This window comes from Scyliorhinus canicula, chromosome 2 (genome assembly GCF_902713615.1).
Source record: "Scyliorhinus canicula chromosome 2, sScyCan1.1, whole genome shotgun sequence".
Taxonomy (NCBI): Eukaryota; Metazoa; Chordata; class Chondrichthyes; order Carcharhiniformes; family Scyliorhinidae; genus Scyliorhinus; species Scyliorhinus canicula.
The window spans coordinates 2,227,570-2,245,393 of record NC_052147.1 but is presented as its reverse complement, the minus strand read 5'-3'; the positions used below and the strand labels follow the sequence as shown (position 1 = coordinate 2,245,393).

Sequence of the window (17,824 nt, the reverse complement as noted above, 5' to 3'; positions counted from 1 at the left end):
GTGCTGCGCTGTCGGAGGTACTGCGGGGTGCTGCGCTGTCGGAGGTACTGCGGGGTGCTGCACTGTCGGAGGTACTGCGGAGTGCTGCGCTGTCGGAGGTACTGCGGGGTGCTGCACTGTCGGAGGTACTGCGGAGTGCCGCACTGTCGGAGGTACTGCGGGGTGCTGCGCTGTCGGAGGTACTGCGGGGTGCTGCGCTGTCGGAGGTACTGCGGGGTGCTGCGCTGTCGGAGGTACTGCGGAGTGCTGCAGTGTCGGAGGTACTGCGGGGTGCTGCACTGTCGGAGGTGTGGTCTTTTGGGGGAGGAATTAAACATGCCCTCATCTGAATGGGCATAAAGATCCCACAAAGCCGTTCAGGTTGTTCATGTATAAAAACAGGAAGTGCTGGAAATACTCAGCTGGTCTGGTGGCATCTGTGAAGAAAGAGAGTTAATATTTCCAGCCAAATATATCTTCTTCAGAATTGCAGTTCAGCAGAAGGGTCATATTCAACTTCAAACCTTAATTCTTGTTTCTCTCTTCACAGATGTTTATGAAGGGTTTGCTAATTACTAATGCACAACAACATTCCCTCAATATTACCTAATTTTTATCACTTGCCTCCCGGATTTGAAACCTTTTCCACTGAATAACGTGCCTGAGTTGGCTTTGTTAATTCCTGTCTGCAACTTCACACTGTGGCTCGGGCTAATGTAGAATCTCCGACCAAAGACATTTTTAGTGAATGAAGGAGATGTGAGAGCTGATCCAGCCTTTGTCCCTCTTGATGATTCGTTGTGCTTTCAGGTAAAAGTTGTAAGGCGTACAATGGAAGAGAATGAGAGAAAAGGTGGATTTATACGGATATTTCCGACTGCTGATACCTGGGAGCTTTATGGGTGAGCCGAGAAGAGTGATTCAAATAAATTGTGGAAAGGGAATGTGGAAACATGATCATTTATATTTTCAATTCTATCCATGAGGAGATCTGACACCGTGTTACACTGAGGTCAAAGGTGCATGTTCTCCATAATCTGAAGGTGTACGAATCTGAGTTCGAAGGGAGCTTGAGCAGTTTATGCACTGATTGATGAGTACAAATGGTTCTATCTGTTGGCATGAGTTTTGTTGTCCCTGGTTACAAGGCTAGGGTAACCAAAACTCCCTCGGTTCTGGAAAGGTCAGGTAGCCTAGCAGCAATTGCTAGAATTTATTATGAAGAAGATTACAGCAGGGCCCGTCGAGAATCTTCATGTTGACTCAGCCTGCTTGCATTGTGTTGTGAAAGGGATTAATTTTTGACTAATTTATTAAAGTTCTTTGAGGAGGTAACAAGCAACATGGATAAAGGAGAGGCAGTGGAAGTGGTGTACTTGAATTTCCAAAATGCATTTGATAAGATGCACTTTTAAAAAATTTGTTAATGGGACATGGGCGTCGCAGGCTGTGCCAGCATTTATTGCCCATTCCTAATTGCCCTTGAGGGGGCAGTTGTGAGTCAACCACATTGCTGTGAGTCTGGAGTCACATGTAGGCCAGATCAGGTAAGGACGGCAGATTTCCTTCCCTAAAGGACATTAGTGAACCAGATGGGTTTTTACAACAATCGACACTGGTTACATGGTCAGCATTAGACTTTTAATTCCAGATTATTATTAAATTCAAGTTTCACCATCTGCAATGGTGGGATTCGAACCCGGGGCCCCGGAGCATTACTCTGGGTCTCTGGTTTACTCGTCCAGTGACAATACCACTATGCCCCCACCTCCCAACGGTCAGCAATCACTTCGCAAAGTAAGAACTCGTAAGAATAGGTAGAAGATTGGTTAGCTATCACTATGCAGAGAGTAGGAATAAGTGGGTCATTTTCGGATTGTAGAGAGCCACAGGGATCAGTGCTGAGGCCTCATCCATTTACAATCTGTGTTGATGACTTGGATAAAGGGATTGAATGTATTTTGCTGATGGCACAAAGAAAGGTAAGGAGAGTAAGTTATGAAAAGGACATTAGGAGTCAACAAAGGGAGATGGAAAGGTTAAGTGAATGCACAAAAGTTTGTGCAGTTTTGGTCTCCTTGCACAAGAAAGAATAGAATTGTGTTTGAAGCAGTTCAGAGAATGTTCACTTGACCAATCCCTGGGATGAAGGAGACATCTTATGAGGAAAGGTTTGACAGCTAGGGCCTATGTCCATTCGCATTTAGAAGAATATGTTTTATATTCTTGAATGCTTTCTTATTGAAACATACAAGATCCTGAGGGAACTTCAACAGGGTATTTGCTGAAGGAGGTTTCCCCTTGTAATAAAGGTGGGTTTAAAAGTAAGGGTGTCTCATTGAAAAAGGAAAGTAGGATACATTTTTTCTTTGAGATACTCTTTGTGTGAGGGCAGTGGAGGCAGGGTCATCCAATTATTTTGAAGGCTGAGTTGGACAGATTGTTGATTGACGAGGGAGTTAAAGGTTACAGAGGGCAGACAGGAAAGTAGCGCTGAAAGTAGAGACCACAGTGCGATCAGCCTCCGTGATCTTATCAAAGGGACAGAGTAAGCTGGAGAGGCTGAATGGCCTATTCCTGCTCCGAATGCAAATGTTTGTAACCATGCATTGTAGAATTGGTACGGAGACAGTTGCAGATGGTTATTGGGATACAGTACAGAGTTCACTGGTGCCCACCAGAGAAGGCTGCGGGCTAACCCTTACCTGGTCTGTCTGCAGATCCAGTTAGCTTCTTCATTTACTCTGCAGCACTATGAGCCACTCACTTAGTCTAAATGATTACAGTAGAAAAAGGCACAGAACCACCTCCTAGCGATGGGTAAACAATGCTGGTCTTTGCAGCATCACCCACATCGGGAGATTAAACTTGGTGCGGGACCTTCCACATTTTAAAAATGGAGTCACAGTTTTGAGTGGCACCTGCATTGGGAATGGAATTGATTTGACAATAGAGGTGTCATTTTCTGTAATGTCTGATTCAGATACCTACTTTCTGCTTTCCTAACACTTTGTGTTTCATTCACCAGGCAATTCCTCGAACATAAAACCACCCTGAACTATGTGCTGGCCACACGTCTTTTTGCAGGGAGGTAAGGGTATAGCCGGGACAAGGAGTATATTTATAGGTTACTGACATACTGCTTCTATTGGGTACTGACTCTCACTGGGGTACAGGGTCCCCTCCTCTCCTGAAGGTGCTGACTCTCACTGGGGTACAGGGTCCCCCTCCTCTCCTGAAGGTCCTGACTCTCACTGGGGTACAGGGCCCCCCTCCTCTCCTGAAGGTGCTGACTCTCACTGGGTACAGGGTCCCCTCCTCTCCTGAAGGTGCTGACTCTCACTGGGGTACAGGGTCCCCTCCTCTCCTGAGGTGCTGACTCTCACATGGGGTACAGGGTCCCCTCCTCTCCTGAAGGTGCTGACTCTCACTGGGGTACAGGGTCCCCTCCTCTCCTGAAGGTGCTGACTCTCATTGGGGTACAGGGTCCCTCTCCTCTCCTGAAGGTGCTGACTCTCACTGGGGTACAGACGCCCTCCTCTCCTGAAGGTGCTGACTCTCACTGGGGTACAGGGTTCTCCTCCTCTCCTGAAGGTGCTGACTCTCACTGGGATACAGTGTTACCCCCTCTCCTGAAGGTGCTGACTCTCACTGGGGTACAGGGTCCCCTCCTCTCCGGAAGGTGCTGACTCTCACTGGGGTACAGGGTCCCCTCCTCTCCGGAAGGTGCTGACTCTCACTGGGATACAGACGCCCTCCTCTCCTGAAGGTGCTGACTCTCACTGGGGTACAGATGCCCTCCTCTCCTGAAGGTGCTGACTCTCATTGGGGTACAGGTCCCCTCCTCTCCTGAAGGTGCTGACTCTCACTGGGATACAGGGTCCCCCTCCTCTCCTGAAGGTGCTGACTCTCACTGGGGTACAGATGCCCTCCTCTCCTGAAGGTGCTGACTCTCACTGGGGTACAGGGTCCCCTCCTCTCCTGAAGGTGCTGACTCTCACTGGGGTACAGGGTCTCCCTCCTCTCCTGAAGGTGCTGACTCTCACTGGGGTACAGGGTCCTCCTCCTCTCCTGAAGGTTCTGTCTCTCACTGATAGCAGATTGTATGTCTTTCCAGAGTCCAATTGAGCCAATTTAATCACAAAGTAAGGGCCACCTCCTGACTTTGGGCATTTTGCCAGCAGCTGAGAGGCCTGTTACTGCTGGGACAGCCATTATCTGCACCCTGGTGTGCTCCAGCTTTGGAGCTGGGCTGCCTCTTTTTCTGGGCACTCTTTGGTCTGTGGAGGATCTCTTCTGTGGCAGTGGCTGTCCCTGTTCAAACTGTTATGCCTACCGTCAGTGTCCCTTCGCCCCTTGCTGGGTGCTTGAAGTACCATTTACCTAACTTTGAGGGCCCATGACCATTGAATTTTATTCTAATTGCAGCTTCAGCTGTGGCCACCACCAGAGGTTGCGCTGCTGAGGCTGCCCTGGGCTGTGCCTGCTAAATGCAGTCCACCGCCCATTAAGGCAGCGTTCATTCCTCGTGTTGGACCCTCTGCCACCTGTGGAAAATTTAACCCATTTTGTCCGTATTGTTGGCTGAGGATTTTTGAGCTGTTCCCTCAGTAGTTCTGAGTTGATTTGTTACCATTTCTGTTTTCAGGAAGAGGAAACCTGCCACTTCAGCAAGATCTCGGTGAGTCCGCGCTTGCAAATGATTTGGGGAGTAATTGGGTTAGTATCTTAAAATGTGGCAAAGCCCATTAGATAAATTGCAGAAACTTGCGGAGGACAGCTATCTATACTCATTTATGTATTTTGATTTGAATCAGAGAATTGTTAAGCAGCAGAAGGAGACCATTCAGCTCATTGTGTCTTCACTGGGTCTCCGAATGAAGTTCCATCGCCCTGCCTCCTCACCCGAATCCTGCATTCTGCCTTTTTTGATAATGGTCCATAAAAACTTAAATAATAGCTTTTCCTTAATTAACTTCCCCGCACCATTCACTGAATGTTAAGACAGCTATTAAACACTCCCAGGACAGGTACAGCATGGGGTTAGATACAGAGTAAAGCTCCCTCTACACTGTCCACATCAAACACTCCCAGGAAAGGGACAGCACAGGGTTAGATACAGAGTAAAGCTCTCTCGACACTGTCCCCATCAAACACTCCCAGGACAGGTACAACACGGGGTTAGATACAGAGTAAAGCCCCCTCTACACTGTCCCCATCAAACACTCCCAGGACAGGTACAGCACGGGGTTAGATACAGAGTAAAGCTCCCTCTACACTGTCCCCATCAAACACTCCCAGGACAGGTACAGCACGGGGTTAGATACAGAGTAAAGCTCCCTCTACACTGTCCCCATCAAACACTCCCAGGACTGGTACAGCACGGGGTTCGATACAGAGTAAAGCTCCCTCTACACTGTCCCCATCAAACACTCCCAGGACAGGTACAGCACAGGGTTAGATACAGAGTAAAGCTCCCTCTATACTGTCCCCATCAAACACTCCCAGGCAGGTACAGCACGGGGTTAGATACAGAGTAAAGCTCCCTCTACACTGTCCCCATCAAACACTCCCAGGACAGGTACAGCACGGGGTTAGATACAGAGTAAAGCTCCCTCTACACTGTCCCCATCAAACACTCCCAGGACAGGTACAGCACGGGGTTAGATACAGAGTAAAGTTCCCTCTACACTGTCCCCATCAAACACTCCCAGGACTGGTACAGCACGGGGTTCGATACAGAGTAAAGCTCCCTCTACACTGTCCCCATCAAACACTCCCAGGACAGGTACAGCACAGGGTTAGATACAGAGTAAAGCTCCCTCTACACTGTCCCCATCAAACACTCCCAGGACAGGTACAGCACGGGGTTAGATACAGAGTAAAGCTCCGTCTACACTGTCCCCATCAAACACTCCCAGGACTGGTACAGCACAGGGTTCGATACAGAGTAAAGCTCCCTCCACACTGTCCCCATCAAACACTCCCAGGACAGGTACAGCGCGGAGTTAGATACAGAGTAAAGCTCCATCTACACTGTCCCCAACAAACACTCCCAGGACAAGTACAGCATGGCGTTAGATACAGAGTAAAACTCCCTCCAGACTGTCCCCATCAAACACTCCCAGGACAGGAACAGTACGGGGTTAGATACAGAGTAAAGCTCCCTCTGCACTGTCCCCATCAAACACTCCTAGGACAGGTACAGCACGGGGCTAGATACAGAGTAAAGCTCCCTCCTACACTGTCCCCATCAAACACTCCCAGGACAGGAACAGTACGGGGTTAGATACAGAGTAAAGCTCCCTCTGCACTGTCCCCATCAAACACTCCTAGGACAGGTACAGCACGGGGCTAGATACAGAGTAAAGCTCCCTCTACACTGTCCCCATCAAACACTCCCAGGACAGGAACAGCACGGGGTTAGATACAGAGTAAAGCTCCCTCTGCACTGTCCCCATCAAACACTCCCAGGACAGGTACAGCACGGGGTTAGATACAGAGTAAAGCTCCCTCTACACTGTCCCCATCAAACACTCCCAGGACAGGTACAGCACGGGGTTAGATACAGAGTAAAGCTCCCTCTACACTGTCCCCATCAAACACTCCCAGGACAGGTACAGCATGGGGCTAGATACAGAGTAAAGCTCCCTCTACACTGTACAATTTAAGACTTCTTACTGTGCTCACCCCAGTCCAATGCCAGCATCTCCACATCAGGACAGCAGAGAAACTAACATCAGAGGGCAGACTGTGACAGATGTAGATGTGGGGGGAGAGGAAAGGGAATCGAAGGGGAGAAAAGATAAGGAAAGAGGGATAAGGTGGGGGGGGAATATATCTAAAGTAGGACAAGAAATAAATAAATGGTAAACAACAGTTAAAATTAAATGGGATGAACACAAATGGGTCGAGGTGGGGTAGAGCTAATCATCTGAAGTTGTTAATTCGATGTTCAGGCCGGAAGGCTGTAGTGTGCCTAACCGGAAGATGAGATGTTGTTCCTCCAGTTTGCGTTGAGCTTCACTGGAACATTGCAGCAGGACACGGAGAGACATGTGGGCATGGGAGCAGGGTCTTGGTTTAAAATGGCAAGCAACAGGAAGGTCAGGGTCCTGAATGCGCACAGTCCGAAAGTGCTCAGCAAAGCGATCACCCAGTCTGCGTTTGGTCTCTCCGATATAGAGGAGACCACACTGGGAGCAGCAAATGCAGGAGACCAGATTGAAAGGGGTGCAAGTGAAACGCTGCTTAACCTGGAATGAGTATTTTGGGCCTGGGATGTTAAGTATGTTACTGCAGGCAGTCTGAGGGTCAGCACAGATGTCTACTGTCACTGAGTAATTTGATTTGTTGCATTAAAGAGCCCAGACTTTTCTTCCTTAAATGAAATGGGCTTACTTTAGAATGTAAGTAGTGCTACATTATTTTCTTTTCCACTTACTTCTGTCTCAGCAATAGTGTGACACAGAACAACCACATGGTATTCAAATTGGAGGTGCTCACCATAGAAGTTCACAAACATGTTCAGCAATATGAAAGGAAACTCCTGTCACTGGAAGCGAGGAGAAGGAAACAGAATCGAGGAAAAGGCAGAGGTCAGTTATCTGCGGTGAATTTATAGCAAAGCCTTATTCAGTCTTCCAGAAATGGCCCAACACTGTTCCATGTGCAACAGAATACCGCATCCCCACCCCTCCACCCCCTTCAAACAACCGCGCAACCTCAAACAGACCATTGTTTGCGGCACACTACCAGCTTCAGGAGAACAGCGACCCCGACACCACACAACCCTGCCAAGGTAACCTCTGAAAGACGTGCCAGATCATCGCCATGGATACTATGGTCATACGCGTTAACACCACCCACCAGGTACATGGTACATGCAACTTGGCCAACGCTGTCTACCTCATACGCTGCAGGAAAGGATGTCCCGAAGCGTGGTACATTGGCGAGACCATGCAGGTGCTGTGACAACGGATGAACGGACATCACCCGACAATCACCAGATAGGAATGTTCCCTTCCAGTCGGGGAACACTTCAGCAGTCAGGGGCATTCAGCCTCTGATCTCCGGGTAAGCGTTCTCCAAGGCGGCCTTCAGGACGCGCGACAACGCAGAATCGCCGAGCAGAAACTTATAGCCAAGTTCCGCACACATAAGTACGGCCTCAACCGTGACCTTGGATTCATGTCGCATTACATTCACCCCCCACCATCTGGCCTGGGCTTGCGAAATCCTACCAACTGTCCTGGCTTGAGACAATTCACACCTCTTTAACCTGGGATTATCCCTCTTTCCAGTCGCATCGTCTCAACCTGTAAAGACTCACATTCAAAGTATCATCTTGCATTATTGGCTTTGTCTTGATATGCTGTGTTTGTGTAACCTACCGCTTCTACTACGCTCTGAAAGGTAGTGATTCAAAATAATCCCGTTGGACTTTAACCTGGTGTGTAAGACTTCCTACTGTGCTCACCCCAGTCCAACGCCGGCATCTCCACATCAATAGGTATCAGGGAGAGTCAGCATCTTCAGGAGAGGAAGGGACCTCTACCCCAGTGAGAGTCAGCACCTTCAGGAGGAGGGGACCTCTACCCCAGTGAGAGTCAGCACCTTCAGGAGAGGAGGGGACGCTGTACCCCAGTGAGAGTCAGCACCTTCAGGAGAGGAAGGGACCTCTACCCCAGTGAGAGTCAGCACCTTCAGGAGAGGAGGGGACGCTGTACCCCAGTGAGAGTCAGCACCTTCAGGAGAGGAAGGGACCTCTACCCCAGTGAGAGTCAGCACCTTCAGGAGAGGAGGGGACCCTGAACCCCAGTGAGAGTCAGCACCTTCAGGAGAGGAGGGGGACCCCATACCCCACTGAGAGACAGCACCTTCAGGAGAGGAGGGGACCCTGTACCCCAGTGAGAGTCAGCACCTTCAGAAGAGGAGGGAACCCTGTACCCCAGTGAGAGTCAGCACCTTCAGGAGAGATGGGGACCTGTACCCCAGTGAGAGTCAGCACCTTCAGGAGAGGAGGGACCCTGTATCCCAGTGAGAGTCAGCACCTTCAGGAGAGGAGGGGGAGTCTGTATCCCAGTGAGAGTCAGCACCTTCAGGAGAGGAGGGGACCCTGTATCCCAGTGAGAGTCAGCACCTTCAGGAGAGGAGGGGACCTCTACCCCAGTGAGAGTCAGCACCTTTAGGAGAGGAGGGGGAGTCTGTACCCCAGTGAGAGTCAGCACCTTCAGGAGAGGAGGGGGACTGATACCCCAGTGAGAGTCAGCACCTTCAGGAAAGGAGAGGACTGATACCCCAGTGAGAGACAGCACCTTCAGGAAAGGAGAGGACTGATACCCCAGTGAGAGTCAGCACCTTTAGGAGAGGAGGGGGAGTCTGTACCCCAGTGAGAGTCAGCACCTTCAGGAGAGGAGGGGAACTGATACCCCAGTGAGAGTCAGCACCTTCAGGAGAGGAGGGGACCCTGTACCCCAGTGAGAGTCAGCACCTTTAGGAAAGGAGAGGACTGATACCCCAGTGAGAGACAGCACCTTCAGGAGAGGAGGGGGAGTCTGTACCACAGTGAGAGTCAGCACCTTCAGGAGAGGGACTCTGTACCCCAGTGAGAGTCAGCACCTACAGGAGAGGAGGGGGACCCTGTACCCCAGTGAGAGTCAGCACCTTCAGGAGAGGAGGGGACCCTGTACCCCAGTGAGAGTCAGCACCTTCAGGAGAGGAGGGGACCCTGTACCCCAGTGAGAGTCAGCACCTTCAGGAGAGATGGGGACCTGTACCCCAGTGAGAGTCAGCACCTTCAGGAGAGGAGGGACCCTGTACCCCAGTGAGAGTCAGCACCTTCAGGAGAGGGACCCTGTACCCCAGTGAGAGTCAGCACCTTCAGGAGAGGAGGGGGACCCTGTACCCCAGTGAGAGTCAGCATCTTCAGGAGAGGAGGGGGACCCTGTACCACAGTGAGAGTCAGCATCTTCAGGAGAGGAGGGAACCCTGTACCCCAGTGAGAGTCAGCACCTTCAGGAGAGGAGGGGGACCCTGTACCCCAGTGAGAGTCAGCATCTTCAGGAGAGGAGGGGACCCTGTATCCCAGTGAGAGTCAGCACCTTCAGGAGACGAGGGGACCCAGTACCCCAGTGAGAGTCAGCACCTTCAGGAGAGGAGGGGACCCTGTATCCCAGTGAGAGTCAGCACCTTCAGGAGAGGAGGGGGAGTCTGTATCCCAGTGAGAGTCAGCACCTTCAGGAGAGGAGGGGACCCTGTATCCCAGTGAGAGTCAGCACCTTCAGGAGAGGAGGGGACCTCTACCCCAGTGAGAGTCAGCACCTTTAGGAGAGGAGGGGGAGTCTGTACCCCAGTGAGAGTCAGCACCTTCAGGAGAGGAGGGGGACTGATACCCCAGTGAGAGTCAGCACCTTCAGGAAAGGAGAGGACTGATACCCCAGTGAGAGACAGCACCTTCAGGAAAGGAGAGGACTGATACCCCAGTGAGAGTCAGCACCTTTAGGAGAGGAGGGGGAGTCTGTACCCCAGTGAGAGTCAGCACCTTCAGGAGAGGAGGGGACCTGTACCCCAGTGAGAGTCAGCACCTTCAGGAGAGGAGGGGATAAATAGGAAAAAAAAATAACAAAAACATCGAAAATAAAAATGCCTGTTATCTTTTGTCTCCCACGTCTCAGTTCTCACCTCAATCTCTCTTTACTGTTTCAGGATCCTCGCACAAAGTTCCAGTTGTATCGTCGGTTGTTACAGAACGTGAGGTTGAGGGAGAAGGGGAGGAGGAAGCAGAAGACGATGAGGAAATATCCGAGGATGAAACAGAAACTACAGGACCCACTTGCCCGATCCCTGCCCTAGCTCAGGCAGCAATAGCACAAAGATTGAGAGCCAACAGTGAGGGAGTGCAGAAAGCTCTGGAACTGACTGAGTCGAAGTTTGTCGGCAAACAGGTGCTCGGTAAGTGGACTCAAACCAAAGAGGAACAAAGTGATGAGCAACCAACTGTGAACCTCCTCGAGATGTTACAACAAGGGGGCAATCTGAGGTGAGTGCTAAATGCTTGTAATGCCTGTTTTCTCCCGGAAATCGATCCATGGGCTGTTAAGTGTCAACGCCATTGCTGATGTTTCTGAAGCTAGTCACATGTTCCTCTTCAATCTGTTTCCACAGTAAGGTACAGGCACGCTTGGCCTTTTCTGCCTATCTGCACCGCGTGCAGCTGCGGCTGCTGAGGGAGAGACCCAGCCAGAGTGAAACCACCACATCTACTGACCAGGAGGAGGAACAAATGGTAAACACATTTCGGAGCTAAAACAGAGATTGACCATGAGTATATTGAGCAGAAAATAAAACTTCAATATAAGATGACATATAACTTGGAGGATTTACATAAAAGTTCATGCAGGAAACGACTTCTTATTTACCTTGTGTTTAATGGTAGCCTAGAGATTAGATAACGAACGAGGCATTTAGAAATGCTTACATATTCAGCTTGGCAGTTTAATGTGTGCCTAATGCAGCAACAAACAGAAGGGTTCGAGGGAGTAAAGTATCCAGTGGTTTCTGAGCACCTGAAGCTGCTGGTGTACATACTGTCCTGATAATTGCCACCTTTCAGGGTTCCCCTCCTTTCCTTGTTCTGGCTGGGATACAGTACCTCGCCCTGTAACTTCAGAATTATAAGGGACCCAGCACAGATCCCTGTGGTACGTCACTGGACACTGGCTTCCAGTTACTAAAACAGCCATCTGTCATAACCCTCTGTCTTCTACAACTCAAGTCAATTTTGAATCCACCTCATTAAGTTACCCTGTAGCAAGGGTAGCACGATAGCATAGTGGTTAGCACTGCTGCCTCACGGCACCGAGGTCCCAGGTTCGATCCCGGCTCTGGGTCACTGTCCATGTGGAGTTTGCACATTCTCCCTATGTTTGCGTGGGTTTTGCCCCCACAACCCAAAGATGTGCAGGCTAGGTGGATTGGCCACACTAAATTGCCCCTTAATTGTAAAAAGTGAATTGGATACTCTCATTTATTTTTTAAGAAGTTACCCTGTATCTCATGTGCATTTGCCTTTTTAAGTCTCCCATGTGGGTCCTTGTAAAAAGGCTTTGCTGTAACCCATATAAACAACATCAACTGCACTACCCTCATCTACAAACCGGGCACCTCCTGAAACAATACAATCAAATTTGTTAGGCATGACTTGCCTCTGACAAAGGCCAAAAGAGAAAATGCTGGAAAATCTCAGCAGGTCTGACAGTGTCTGTAGGGAGAGAAAAGAGCTAATGTTTTGAGTCCAGATGACCCTTTGTCAAAGCCATGCTGATTATTCCTGATCAAACCTTGCCTCTCCAAGTGGAGATAGATTCAGTCCCTCAGAATTTTCTCCAATAGTTTCTCTGCCACTCAGGTGAGACTCACTGGTCTGTACTATGTAGCCTGCCCCATAGTTTAACTTTGTATCTTCTGATGAATCTGCGATTCACCACCTTCAAGGTCGGTATATACTTTGTGATGTTTGATGCTGTACTTTGGATAAAGTTTGACTCTGTTTTGCTTGTATTATAATTCCTTTGAGAGAAAGGCTGCATTTCTTTGCACATTATAACACTCACTCACGCATTTGCACTTTTTCCCTTGCACACCAGCACACTATCCTACATGGAAAAATGATTTGGAGTATAAACCCTGACTGATTCATTTCCCTCCCTTGCACTGAGGCAGAGTTGCTGCCAAGCTGAGCTCATCTCATTTATCACGGAGCCGGAGACTGGTCTGTGTGTCTCAGTGCTACACTCGGCAATGCCTTCAACCTGAGTCACAGGGCTAAATCGCTGGCTTTGAAAGCAGACCAAGGCAGGCCAGCAGCACGGTTCAATTCCCATACCAGCCTCCCCGAACAGACGCCAGAATGTGGCGACTAAGGGCTTTTCAGAGTAACTTCATTTGAAGCCTACTTGTGACAATAAGCAATTTTCATTTCATTTTGGGAGGAGGTGGGGGAGGGAATCAGTTACATTTCCAATGGACAATATGACCCAAAGTGACCCAAAGCTGGTAAAGAAGATTATTGATGAAACTAGATCTTCAACTAATAATCTCACTGTTATTGTATACTGCTGTGTTCATTGTGATTGTTTCTCATTCGAGGATATCAACAGTTGGTTCAAGTATTTTTTTTGACAGGGAAATCACAAATGATCTTGGGACAGAGTGTGCAGGGAGCATGCCACCCTGATCCAAGGACACTTGGGAATCGGGAGGTGATGTTGGCATTGAGGCTTCTTACAACGGTCACTGATGAGTTCCCAAAGGATGATTGAGCCCTGAATTTGAGTGACTGTGCCATTGTTGTTTTTCTCCAACAGGAACTGGTGATCAGATTCTTGAAGCGAGCAGCCAGTAATCTCCAGCAGTCGGTAACGATGACTCTGCCCAGTCGCCGGCTCCCTATCTCTGAACGTCGACACATCCTGGCACAGCAGCTCGGGGTCTTCCTCCACAGCTACAATAAGGTAAGGCATGTCATAGAATCGTATAGCGCAGAAAAGGCCCTTCGGCCAATCGAGCCTGCACTGACAGGAACTACCCTAATCTCACGCTACTCCCACTTTCCAGCACCTGAATGTGATGGTGTGTCAGATGCTCATTCACGTGCTTTTTAAAGGTTAGATAGATAGATAGATAGAACAGTACAGCACAGAACAGGCCCTTCGGCCCTCGATGTTGTGCCGAGCAATGATCACCCCACTTAAACCCACATACCCGTAACCCAACAATCCCCCCATTAACCTTACACTACGGGCAATTTAGCATGGCCAATCCACCTAACCCGCACATCTTTGGACTGTGGGAGGAAACCGGAGCACCCGGAGGAAACCCACGCACACACGGGGAGGACGTGCAGACTCCACACAGACAGTGACCCAGCCGGGAATCGAACCTGGGACCCTGGAGCTGTGAAGCATTGATGCTAACCACCATGCTACCGTGAGGCCCCCAATGCTACCGTGAGGCCCATTGGATGATTCCAACCTTCCCATGCCGTGCATTCCAGATTCTAACCATTCTCTGAGTGAATTTTTGCTCAAATCCCCTCATAATCTCCTTCCCCTCGCCCTAAACCTATGCCCCCTTGTGATTGACCCCTCAACCAAGGGGAATAGTTGCTTCCTATTTACCATGACCAAACCCCTTAATGTTAGACACATCAATTACACCCCCCCCCCCCCCCCCCCCCAGCCTTCTCTACTCTAAATAAAACAATCCAAGCCTCTCCTTATAGATCAGGTGCTCCATCCCAGACAACGTTCTGGTGAATCCTCTCTGTAGCTACTTCAGTGCAATCACCTCCTTCCTATGGTGAGGTGAGCAGAACTGTGCCCAATACTCCAGCTGTGGCCTCACCACCGTTCTGTACAGCTCCAACATAACCTTCTTGCTCTTATAGTCTATGCCACCAAGGTGTTGCTCGTTATGCTTTCCCTTAATTTGCTCTGTTTCAATTACCTTTGCTCAAGAGTCGCCAGGTATCTTTCTGATACCACCACAAGGTTGAAAGCCAAGTACTGATCAATGACTCAATACACCAGTTAGTAAGTTTGAAATCAATACACATTTATTTACATACACAGTCAATTATTACTCATGCATAAACTCTACTCGCTAAACTACAACTACTACTTAAAAGCCTATACTTAGCTTCGAGTGGCCCACTCAGTCAGAGGAACAATGGCCGTTGTCCGGTTCTGATACTGCTGGCTTCGAACTAGTACCGAATAGTAGCTAGGAGCGTCTATCTCGTAGCGTGCGTTGACCTTAGACTTACTTGGTGCTTGGCGGGCCTCTCGTCGCTGAGAGCCAAGGCCAAGATGGGAGTTCTTCCAAGAGCTTCCAAGAGAGCGAACTGAACTTGGGGACTCTGCTTTATACCCCAAGGGCCCTTCTGGGCGGTCCCCGGACTTGGTCCCAATTAATTGGACCATGTCCCAATCGTTCGTATTGATTTTCTCCAATAACAGAGTTGTTCCCTGATCGTTGGGCCCTATGTGGCCGTTGCCTGCCTTTGTTTTAGCTCCCACTGGCGCCGGGGAGTCTGTCCTGGTCTCGATTGTTTCAATGTTTCTTTTTGTCTCCGGAGATAGCTCATTAATATGCTAATGGATATTGGTTTCAGTTCTGTCTGGGTTCTGCAAATCTTAATACACAGGAAGCCTTGTACCTGCTTGTTTTCTCTAGTGTTGTCCATTTTTCCCTGCACTCTTTGCGAGTGTCCATTTTGGAATCGGGACGTGGCCACCCCAGGTGGCTACAAAGGGTCCCATGTGCCTTCCTAAGGTACAATCATGCACTTAGAATCAGTTGTGAGATCAGGAAGCATTTCTTCACAGAAAAGTAGTGGCTACCTCCGTAACCATATTATCCATTTTATATAAATGCTAATTATTGTTTTGTTGTCATAGTAGAAACCTAGATGTCCCACCCTCAATTTACCCAACATTCTGACCAAAGCTGTGTGCAGTAGACTGCTGAGATCTGACCAGTGCATTGCTACCTCCTTGGACAGTTCTGAATGGGCCCTGATGCATTGCATAAAAAACTCATGTCAATTCAGCTGAAGTTGGGAGTCCCAGACAGAGTACCACACAACCGCTAGTGCAAGAAAAGGAAAAATACCACCCTGGTGCAGTCTGGGGCACTCTTCTAAGGCACGTTTCTGGAAAATAATAAAGCTCACTTTACTTAGAGTCCATGTGGAAATTGTTCCATGTCCCATTGCTCGCATCTCTTACCTTGTTTAGCACTAAAATTTACAAAGTAATGTTTCACCGGTGTTTTGGCAGGGCTTAGAAACTGCAAGGTGTATTATGAAGCTCACCTGACCTATAATTTTTATGTTGAATTTGGCTAGGATGAGCACAAGAGTCTTCACTTTGAGTGTGAGTCATCAGACTTCCTAGACACATTTATCAAAACAATGTTTATTCTACGAATGTAGTTAACATATAAAACTCTTAGCAAGAATTTGTTATCAATTACAAACATGAAAAAAGCACAACAGCTACAGTAATCTGTGTATATAACTCTTAATGAACCCCCCTTAGCTGTTCCAATTCAATACAAAATCCAATAAAACTAAAACCCCTTTCCAGGGCGTGGCCCAGCACACTGTCATCTCACTTAAATGGGACGGGTCCTTTCCCTGAGATTCTGGTCCCGTTTCCAACCAGCAGATTCAAAACTCCCTCCAGAAAGCAACTCCTGCTTTAAGGTTACCAAGGCAGTTTGTAACGCCCAATGTGCTTACAGTTCACTGGAACAGCTTTAAAATAAAAGAGAGAGAACAGGTAAAATGTCCTGCAGCTTAACTCTGTGCTTTCGGGGCAGCACGGTGGCACAGTGGTTAGCATTGCTGCCTACGGCGCTGAGGACCCGGGTTCGAATCCCGGCCCTGGGTCACTGTCCGTATGGAGTTTGCACATTCTCCCCGTGTCTGCGTGGGTTTCACCCCCACAACCCAAAAGATGTGCAGGCTAGGTGGATTGGCCATGCTAAATTGCCCCTTAATTGAATAAAATAATTGGGTACTCTAAATTTAAAAAAAAAAAAAAAAAAAAAAAAAAAAAACTCTGTGCTTTCCAACACTACTGCTTCAAACCAACAAACCGGAAATGAAACCAAAACACTAAACCCCCTCTCACCTGACAGCCACAGCCCAGCTCCACCCACAAATGACATCACTGAAGCTACAAGCCATGTGGTAAAAGAAAACCTTTCTGAAAGGGCCACTCATGACACCAGAGCTTTTTTCAAAGGAAGCTCCAAGTAGCACGATTCACTTTTGTTCACAACCTTTCTTTCTCTTTCATTATATGAGCAGGGGCTATTTAGCACAGGGCTAAATCACTGGCTTTGAAAGCAGACCAAGCAGGCCAGCAGCATGATTCGATTCCCGTAACAGCCTATCCGAACAGGCGCCGGAATGTGGAGACTAGGGGCTTTTCACAGTAATTTCATTGAAGCCTACTTGTGACAATAAGCGATTTTCATTTTTCATTCATTTCATGTTTCTTTCTCTTTCACTTCCTTGCTCTTTTATCACTCTCTGTTGCGCTTACTTTCTATTTATTATCAGTTGCTCATTCTTTCTTATTTCCTCTGGGCCAGCCTGTAGTAAAGTTGAAGGAAGAGACCAGCCCAAATTGGGAGTTAATGAAGGAAAGTCAGTCACACATAGATTTACTTAACATCTGATCATGTCTCTCAGACACACCTCAAATGTTTCCCAAGCAAATAATGACCTTAAATGACAATGAATGATAGTCATCATGTTGCTGAATGTAGCAACCAATGTGCAACAGCAAAATTCTCGGTAACAGTGAGGTGAATGCCGGTGTTTGGATACATGACTGGTGAAAGGAGCATTGTTCCGGATTCCCGGACAACTCTGTTCAGCAAACCCCGGGATGTTTTACAAGGAGGCTGAATGAATGTTCCATCTAACAGCAGGTACTTCTGATAGTGCAGCCCCCAATCAGCATTGTACTGGATTGCGTGCTCAAATTCTGGGTTGGGATTTGAACCCACAAGCCTCTGTGCATGAAGGTTTGAGCTTGGGAAAGAAACACGTTGAAAGAAGTGGGCTTTTAGATTGTCCTGTAAAGTAAGTTGCAAACATACCAATTTCTGAATGCAGGAAACCGATCGAATGATTAAGAAAAGCCAGATGGATCTGAAGCTGGAGACCTGCGTCCAACAGGAAGACTTCCAAGTATTTGTCAGCAAAGCAAGGTGAGAGGAATGGAAAATGCGTTAGACTGATGCGGATAATGGGGATTTGGAAACG

The 17,824-nt window shown here is 48.5% G+C and overlaps 1 protein-coding gene across 3 annotated transcripts in view; it reads left to right on the top strand.

The window, feature by feature from the left end:
- Window positions 1–17,824, top strand: part of ttll5 (tubulin tyrosine ligase-like family, member 5) — a 509,143-nt gene that overhangs the window by 198,416 nt on the left and 292,903 nt on the right. For all 3 annotated transcript variants that reach the window (XM_038821737.1, XM_038821754.1, XM_038821747.1), the window contains exons 17-24: window positions 790–881; window positions 3,008–3,070; window positions 4,628–4,660; window positions 7,435–7,577; window positions 10,687–11,020; window positions 11,146–11,266; window positions 13,347–13,493; window positions 17,675–17,769. In XM_038821737.1, the coding sequence (XP_038677665.1) occupies window positions 790–881; window positions 3,008–3,070; window positions 4,628–4,660; window positions 7,435–7,577; window positions 10,687–11,020; window positions 11,146–11,266; window positions 13,347–13,493; window positions 17,675–17,769 (1,028 nt within the window). The remainder of the gene's footprint in view (window positions 1–789; window positions 882–3,007; window positions 3,071–4,627; window positions 4,661–7,434; window positions 7,578–10,686; window positions 11,021–11,145; window positions 11,267–13,346; window positions 13,494–17,674; window positions 17,770–17,824) is intronic.